The sequence below is a fragment of the Solanum stenotomum genome, chromosome 6 (assembly GCF_019186545.1).
Source record: "Solanum stenotomum isolate F172 chromosome 6, ASM1918654v1, whole genome shotgun sequence".
Lineage (NCBI taxonomy): Eukaryota > Viridiplantae > Streptophyta > Magnoliopsida > Solanales > Solanaceae > Solanum > Solanum stenotomum.
The window spans coordinates 48,042,946-48,050,927 of NC_064287.1; the positions used below are offsets into that span (position 1 = coordinate 48,042,946).

At 36.2% G+C, this 7,982-nt stretch overlaps 2 protein-coding genes across 3 annotated transcripts in view; one reads left to right on the forward strand and one right to left on the reverse strand.

The window, feature by feature from the left end:
- Nucleotides 1-203: 203 nt before the first annotated feature.
- LOC125866704 (serine/threonine-protein kinase PBL34-like) lies at nucleotides 204-6,367 on the forward strand. Of its 2 annotated transcripts, none has more exons than XM_049547026.1 (6): nucleotides 204-1,014; nucleotides 2,666-3,000; nucleotides 3,107-3,242; nucleotides 4,994-5,130; nucleotides 5,206-5,329; nucleotides 5,603-6,367. In XM_049547026.1, exons 1-6 carry the CDS (start codon nucleotides 831-833, stop codon nucleotides 6,121-6,123), a joined length of 1,437 nt encoding a protein of 478 aa, XP_049402983.1. In that variant the 5' UTR covers nucleotides 204-830; the 3' UTR covers nucleotides 6,124-6,367. The 2 variants fall into 2 exon arrangements, with proteins under 2 accessions (XP_049402983.1, XP_049402984.1); XM_049547027.1 differs by having other exon boundaries at nucleotides 206-1,014; nucleotides 2,669-3,000.
- A 785-nt stretch (nucleotides 6,368-7,152) lies between these two features.
- Nucleotides 7,153-7,982, reverse strand: part of LOC125866705 (uncharacterized) — a 6,634-nt gene continuing 5,804 nt past the window's right edge. The window contains exon 7 of the mRNA XM_049547028.1: nucleotides 7,153-7,530. Within this exon, the coding sequence (XP_049402985.1) occupies nucleotides 7,432-7,530 (99 nt within the window). The 3' untranslated portion in view covers nucleotides 7,153-7,431. The remainder of the gene's footprint in view (nucleotides 7,531-7,982) is intronic.

A 7,982-nucleotide genomic window follows, 5' to 3' on the forward strand; every position in this document is an offset into this window, starting at 1 on the left:
CGAAATAACTGAACATGAATTTAGAGCACATTGAAAAAGGTGAATGTGTAAAAGAGAAAGTGGATAAGTAATACGAGACCGAATGAAGGAGTAATAATCTGCTTTTATTATAATAATAATAATACCCCCACACAAACATATATTCCATATTAGATATAAATATATACTATGGGTGAATTTATATATAAATAAAATATCATTTCTTTTGTATTTTTCTTTTTTTCCTTTTTTACTTTTTCCTATTGTGAGAAGCCAAGAACTGGTCAGCACTCAGAATATTTGAGTCTTTTGTTGAGATTTCAATATCTTTGAGGGAGCAGACATTTTTGGGGGTTGCACTTTTTTGAAGTGGGATTATCTGATTCCAGCTTTGCTTCCACAGTGTTTGGTGCTTCCAAGTTTTTTGCTTTGTAAGGTCAAGACAACAAAGCATGTGATCTGAATCAAAGTTTTGCTCTTTTTGAGACTTTGAATGTCATATTTTCATGATTTTTTCAGTTGGGTCTGAGCTATTTTATCTGTTTTTTGCTTTTATTCTTCTGGGGTTGTTGAAAAATTGAGTCTTGGAGAAGTGGGGTGAATATTTTTGGAAATTTCTTTTGCCCCTTTGTGTATTTCCTTCTTTTGAGTGAATTTAGGGAAGTTAGGTTTTGATTATTTGTTTGATTTTAGGGGTTTTTGGTGATTTTAAGGTGAAGAGTAGAGAAAAGTTGACATTTTTTTGGAGTTGAGGAGCTTGATGAGGGTGGGTGGGAGGGAGGTGGGGTTGAAAATTGGGTTGTTGGTGGGGTTTTCATGATATTTGAGTTTGATTTTAGGTATTGCAAAATATGGGATTAGGTGGTGATGGTGAAAAGGGGGAGTCTTGGGATGTAGAGAAATCAAAGGGGAAGAAGAAGAAAGAGGTTGCTGAAGAGGAAACTGGATGTTGGACTAAGTTGTGGTTTATTGGTAGCTGTATTTCTTCAAGATCTAAAGTTGATAGCTCCATCAGTGGCATCAGCACTCACTGTGGTAACTCTTTGCTCACTTTGAATAAAAGTTGCATGAAAAATGTTATGATTTGAAAGTCTAATTGCCTTCTGTTCTTTGAATTCTTTGGAGAAATTTGCTTTATAGTCTTATTATGTCTAGTGTTTTCGTTATTGAAGTGTTAGTCTCATGCTTTTATCTACTGAAATGCCTTTTGAGATTGGTAAGTTGTTATTTAATCACTTGTTGATAAATAGAGGTGGAAAGTTGGCTTGCACATATTTCTTGTGTAGTAGTTGATGATGTTAACTCAAAAGGGTAATAATGGGGGCACACTAAAAAATTTCAAGATGGAAGCTGAAATTGGAAAATTGCTAGAAGCCTTTCCCGTGTAAAACTCAAAAGCTTTTCTCAAACATCCATTTACAAAGGCACATTTTTTGTTAGGGTGATAATGTCAGTATTCTCATTGAAATGTTGGTGCAACTAAGCAGCTAATTTCTGTCGCTGTGGTTGGGTTTTCTTTCCTTGTATGTTTGCATGTGGATGGCCTAATTCGATAGCCAAAAATTAAGAATTAACTTGTATAATGTGAAGCTGAAAGAGCCACTTAATTTGCAATCACCTAAACAATACTGTTCTTTTATATACCATCCCCATCCTTATTCTCTGTGAATATGACTCCCACAAGGGGAGCAATTATCTCACAAATGAGAGAACTTTGAGCTGACTTTAGGGTTGATTTATAGCACCCTTCTTGCCCTAGTCTTTGGGTTTCTGTCTTTTGGTGTTCTTGCGGGTCTTTCCAAGTTAGTGATTGCTAACGCTAGTTCACTGTATGAGGACAGTATTGTGGTTGCAATAGAAGTTAATATCTCCCCTGCTGGCTTCAGTAATGCAAATTAGAAAAATTCTAGCATAAAAAAATCCAAATTTGTTTGTGGATGTTAAATTGTTGAACTGTTGCCTTCTTATAATTATCGCCTTATGAGCTTACTTTCGGGGGTTGAGTTAGGTTCAAGGTCCGTTTTCTTATCATGGCATCAGCGCCACACCTTCACCGCTGTTGTGTTTTTCCAATGTTGGGCACCCATGTTATGTCCATGCTACAAAGTCCAGTTCTTGGCATTAGGGGGTTGTTGTCTCTTTGTATGGTCTTATATAATATTCACCGATTGAGCTAGCTGTTAAGGTTGAGTTAGGTTCAATGTCCTTTTTTTTAATCACACGAACTATCTATAATTGATAGGAGAATCAACCAAATATTTTTACAAAATAACTATGCAGTTGAAGTCATAGATCTCTTGACATGACGATAACATAACGATAAATAATTGATGACCTTGTGGACTTATTTTCTGCTGGAATACTTGTGAACTTGTAGCTCTTATTATGCCAATACTAGCATCGTGTATGCATTTTGCTTGTAGTTATTTAAACTCTTTTCTTTTTGTAACTAACATTTTATTAATCACCAAGGATGAGTTATGCAACGGCATAGCAAAACTATCACAATTGCTATCTAATTGAAACTCAGTAATAAGTAGCAGAAATAAGCAATAAGCTATTAGAAGAAAAGCTGTTGAATTTTTGCCCTGTTTAAAAGCTTTGTTTTAGGAAAAACCAGTTATAACTTCTTATCTTTTCATTTAAGATAAATCTACCTATGTTCTAACTTCTTGCATTGCTTTAGCAGAAAGTAAATCTACGAACACAAGCAGAGACCAACCTGTTGCACCAATTATTTCATCTACAACTACCAGCAATGCGGAAAGTAATTCATCCACCTCCAAACTTGAAGAGGAGCTTAAAGTTTCTTCTCGGCTTCGAAAGTTCGCATTTAACGATTTGAAGTTGGCAACAAGAAACTTCAGACCAGAGTCCCTTCTTGGTGAAGGGGGTTTCGGATGTGTCTTCAAGGGGTGGATCGAAGAGAATGGCACAGCACCTGTTAAACCAGGGACAGGGCTTACTGTTGCTGTGAAAACACTGAATCATGATGGACTTCAGGGTCACAAAGAATGGCTGGTTTGCAGCTCTCTTCTTTTATTTATTAAACCTTAATTCTGTATTTATCTTCTTTTTCTTTTTACTTTCATTTTTGGTTTTGTATTAAGTGTTGTCCATTTGACAGGCTGAAGTGAATTTCCTGGGTGATCTTGTTCACCCTAATTTGGTTAAACTGATTGGTTACTGCATTGAAGATGATCAGAGACTGTTAGTTTATGAATTTATGCCTCGAGGAAGCTTGGAAAATCATCTGTTCAGGAGTATGTAACCGACTCTTCATTTTTGTATTCTTGAATATATTTGCTTCTGATCAATCTTTGAAAAAGGAAAAAACATTGTTAGTGGATCTTCGAGTAATATGTTGTCCATATTATTGAGCATTTTCTGAATACACTAGCTAATCTTGCAAGAGTAAGTGGAAACACCAACTATTAACATGCATATTGCTGGTATCATGTGTTAGCGTTGCTTTAGTTCCATAAGGTCTCTTCCTGTGGAATAGAGCTTGGGTTCTCTGTAAGCTCTAAAGCTATTGTAGCATGCGATAAATCTATTTTTTTAATAGAAGATTTACTATGATGTAATGTAACTAAGCCTTGTAAATTTTGAAATCCAAATGGTAAATGGGATATCCCCATTAGCAAGGCAACCATTGATATATAATCAGATCATTGCTCATTGTTTATTCCCAGATTGAAGTGATGCAGGATTACATAGAAGTGTTAGTTGGGTTGTTAGATTTTCTTGCACATGTTAATGCCAGATTAAAGCCATGGGCAGCTGAAGGACCTATGGGATATATGATTTAAGGAAGAAACTTAATAGTTTTCCTTTGTTATTTTCTTCTGGGACTTATCATTTCTGTTAGTCCTACATTACATTTGGTAGGTTTAGTTACCACTTTTTCGAGACAGGAAGAAGAATATGTCTCGGTTGATTTAGTAGGATAAAGAAGCTTGATTGAAGATTTTTCATCGTTTTCTAGAATTTCGTCCCATAAAATGGTAGAGAAATCTTTTACTGGGATTTACATGTAGCACTTTATGTGAGGTCACTTATTGGATTTGAAGCATGCTTTTTGCCATTTTGGACATGTCATGGACAATGCCTCACTCAGTTTTGGATTTCTTATAGCTGGTCTAAATAGGAAGACTCAAAAGCTTTGGAATACTATCCCAATCGTCACTTAGACAATTTTTGGATGGGAAAAAACAATAGAATTTTTGAAGGCAAACATAGCAACATACATAGTGTTAAACAAAATTGTATATCTTTGCTAGCTTTTTGGTGCAACATTGCCATTGTAAATGAAGTAGATACCATGCTAGATATGATTGAGGCCTTGCAGACTCAGTGGTTTAGAAGGATCCTGCAGTGGTTTGAGTGATTGTGCTGCTCTTTCTCTTGTTTTGGTTTTTCTCTTTAAAACATTTCAATGGTGTATCAAGTCAAATGTGGTTCTTTAGAGTATCAACTGCCTGCAAACCAAGTACAAATAATGCTTAAATAATGAGACGTACTAGAGGTTCCTCCTTTGAAATATGTTTCACTTTTAAGTGATAATCTTGATAAGTGATGATGTTTGTTGTATATAACTGAGCTCAAAACTTCAGGTTCAACTTCTGTTTTTTGGGAGATTGTACTAATTTGAGCTTGGCCCTGACCCCAGGCATCCAGATTCTCTACTACACACAATACATAATGCATGTAGCCATGGGCTAGAAAGATGAAAGTGAAATTGTGGGGAGGGGATGGTGTTTCATGGTGAAGATAAATGATATCATACGTATATCACCTGGTTTCTCTTTTTCCGTGCTCAGTAGAATAACCAAAAGATGAAGACTTCTATAATTTTCCTTTCCCCCATTTTAAGAATGCTGTCTGAATAAGTTTAGTGATAGTGCCTACTCGTCTGAAATTTTAGTGCAAATCATTATGTTAATAAATTGTAATTTCTGCAGAAAATCTTTATGTTCATCATATTCTCTGCTAATAAAGCTTTTATGTGCAGGATCCATGCCTCTTCCTTGGTCTATCCGCATGAAGATTGCTCTGGGTGCTGCAAAAGGTCTTGCTTTTCTTCATGAGGAAGCAGAAAGACCAGTAATATACCGTGATTTCAAAACATCCAACATTCTACTAGACGCGGTATGTTTCAATACATTGGAAAAAAGAAAGACATTTCCTCTTTGAGTTTTTTTTTTCTAAATACTCTTCTCTCAGGATTACAATGCCAAACTTTCTGATTTTGGCCTTGCCAAAGATGGTCCTGAGGGTGATAAAACACATGTTTCCACTCGTGTCATGGGAACGTATGGTTATGCAGCCCCTGAGTATGTGATGACAGGTAGGGCTGAGATCTCATAATTCCTACAATAGTTACACTTATTGTTGACTCCAGTTTATCAATATTATGTGGCACTTTTAAGTCTAATCTAGTTGGAGACTATTCTGCTCAAAACACCAAACTTGCTTTGAATACCTTTCTGTACAACTCCATAACCTGAGTCACAGTAGAAGAATTTTCAATATGTTTGATGTTTGTTGACTAAAACTTTCATAGGATGGCTGGTAAGTACCTCTCTTACTGATTGTAATTTGTCCTACTCATTTGTCTCAGGGCATCTAACGTCGAAGAGTGACGTCTACAGTTTTGGTGTAGTTCTACTTGAAATGATAACAGGTAGGAGATCGATGGACAAGAACCGACCAAATGGGGAACACAATCTTGTTGAATGGGCACGACCTCATCTTGGTGAAAGAAGAAGGTTTTACAGATTGGTCGATCCTAGACTTGAAGGCCATTTTTCAATAAAAGGTGCTCAGAAAGCTGCACAGTTGGCTGCTCGTTGCCTTAGTCGTGATCCCAAAGCTAGGCCGATGATGAGTGAAGTGGTTGAAGCCTTGAAGCCATTACCAAATCTTAAAGACATGGCCAGCTCATCCTACTATTTCCAGACAATGCAAGCTGACCGAGTTGGATCAAGTCCAAGTACCAAAAATGGCGTTAGAACACAGGGATCGTTCTCGAGGAATGGACAACAACATCCTAGAAGTCTTTCAATCCCAAATGGTTCTCATGCTTCTCCATACCATCAGCAATTCCCTCAGAACTCACCAAAACCAAACGGCAAAACTTAGTATTATTGGATTGACAAGTAATCTGTTTCTACCATTCTTTTCGTTTTCTCCCCAGCTATGAATATATTTTGTTGGCCACCTCCCGTTTTGTCGTTAGATGAACTGGCAAAAGGGAAGGAGTGCACAATTAACTTAAGTTGTGATCTTTGAAAATGCTGAACTCCCACTTGAAAAGAATGTATTGTAAGCGGAGCTCAAGTCCATGGAGTAAATATTGTGTCGAATGTACCTCTCCGCCAGCTGATTTTCGCAAATATTCCTATTTTTCGGCCTATATTTTGATCTTGTTCCTCTTTTTAGCTGTGCAAATATAGCCGTCGGGGAACTATCCTTCCCAACAACGTTAAATTTGGGTTTAATGTCTGCTCATATATTTGTCAATCTTATGGATAAATGTTAAAGAGTGTTGTCATATGTTTGGGATGAGTTATTTACAAAATTTTAAATTGTCATTTTAACATTGTCTCATAAGAAGATCGCGATTTTAAAGGTCCATAAGTTTTAAGAGAAATAAAAAGAGGGTCATTTACCGAATAATTATAGTCTGTTCTTGAAAAATGGTCAGATTTGTCCAAAAGAAACAATATATGTAATATAGTCTGTTTTACTCTATACTATATCTTTTTTTTCCTTTAAGCATATAACAACTACCAAAGAAAGTCTTCAGTTTCTGTTAGTAATTGGGAAAAATGAAGGGTAATTTTGGAGCTAACAGTAAAGCCATCTTTGTATGACCAATAGATGGTGGTTTAAAATTTAAACCGTGAAATCAACCATTAATTCTTGTGTTAAGACATGGTGCCCACATTACACCCCTTAGGATGTGACACTTGAATCTTAAATTCGGTATGAACACGAGATGCTTTGAACACCAAAACTCTCTTGGTGGTGTTGTTTTTGATCCAAGGGTGAAGGACCTTACACTTGTCTTTGTGAAGGTAGAGTTATCAAAAACCAATGTATCCTTGGTCTGCTGATCATGCAAGTGCTTACCTTAATATATATATGTTTGTGTCTTTCAAGAACTGATTTGTTAAGAGAAAATCATAAGATGGATTGCATTGACAACTTTATTTTTGCTCTGACTACATCAATATTGGTGTTTAATTAGTCCATCTATCTACTCATCATCCAAACTAATTTCTTGACATATCAGGTGTATATGCCAAGAGGAAATTTGTGATAGTTACAGATAATAATACTACAATATCATCTTCTTCCAGCAGTTAATCTTGGAGTAGTCATCCAGCTGAACATGCCAAGAATTAGCTCACAGAGTCGAAACGTCCAACTGCTTAGCGCTTGCTCTCATGCAGCACGACGGGTTAACTGATCCTTGGATGTACTCTCAAATATCTTGTCAGCATTTCCAACTTCAAATCCATCCCGCCTATGAAACTCCTCCACCTAAAAGATGTATCAAAATATAGTTGATCAAAGAGGCGCTTCATCAAAGTCTAGTTTACGTTCAAGCTGCATCTTTTAGGGTGTGTTTGGTATGAAGGATGTTTTCCAATTCTCATGTTTGGTTGGATTAAATGTTTTCCAAATCAACTCATTTTCCTCAAATTTAAGAAAAATGACTTCCCTTCAAAACTTAAGGAAAACATTTTCCAAACCTCTCTTCCAACTTCAAACTACAATTACTTTTTTGTTGAAAAAATCAATTTATTTTGTCTCTACCCTCAAACCAGCCCCCCAACCAAAAAATTTAAAACTTGTTTTTAAATTCATTGTTTTTACCCACCCTTACCCCTACCCCTACCCCCACCCTCTCCCAAAAAGATATTAAAGATTATTTTTAAAAGATATTTCTAATTTCAATTTTTTATTTTTTACCCCCACCCACTACCCTCGCC

Coding starts and splice junctions, on each gene's coding strand:
- LOC125866704 (XM_049547026.1), top strand. CDS start 831: ATGGGATTAGGTGGTGATGGTGAAAAGGGGGAGTCTTGGGATGTAGAG. Junction 3,001..3,106: donor AGGGTCACAAAGAATGGCTG/GTTTGCAGCTCT, acceptor TCCATTTGACAG/GCTGAAGTGAATTTCCTGGG. Junction 5,131..5,205: donor CCAACATTCTACTAGACGCG/GTATGTTTCAAT, acceptor CTCTTCTCTCAG/GATTACAATGCCAAACTTTC.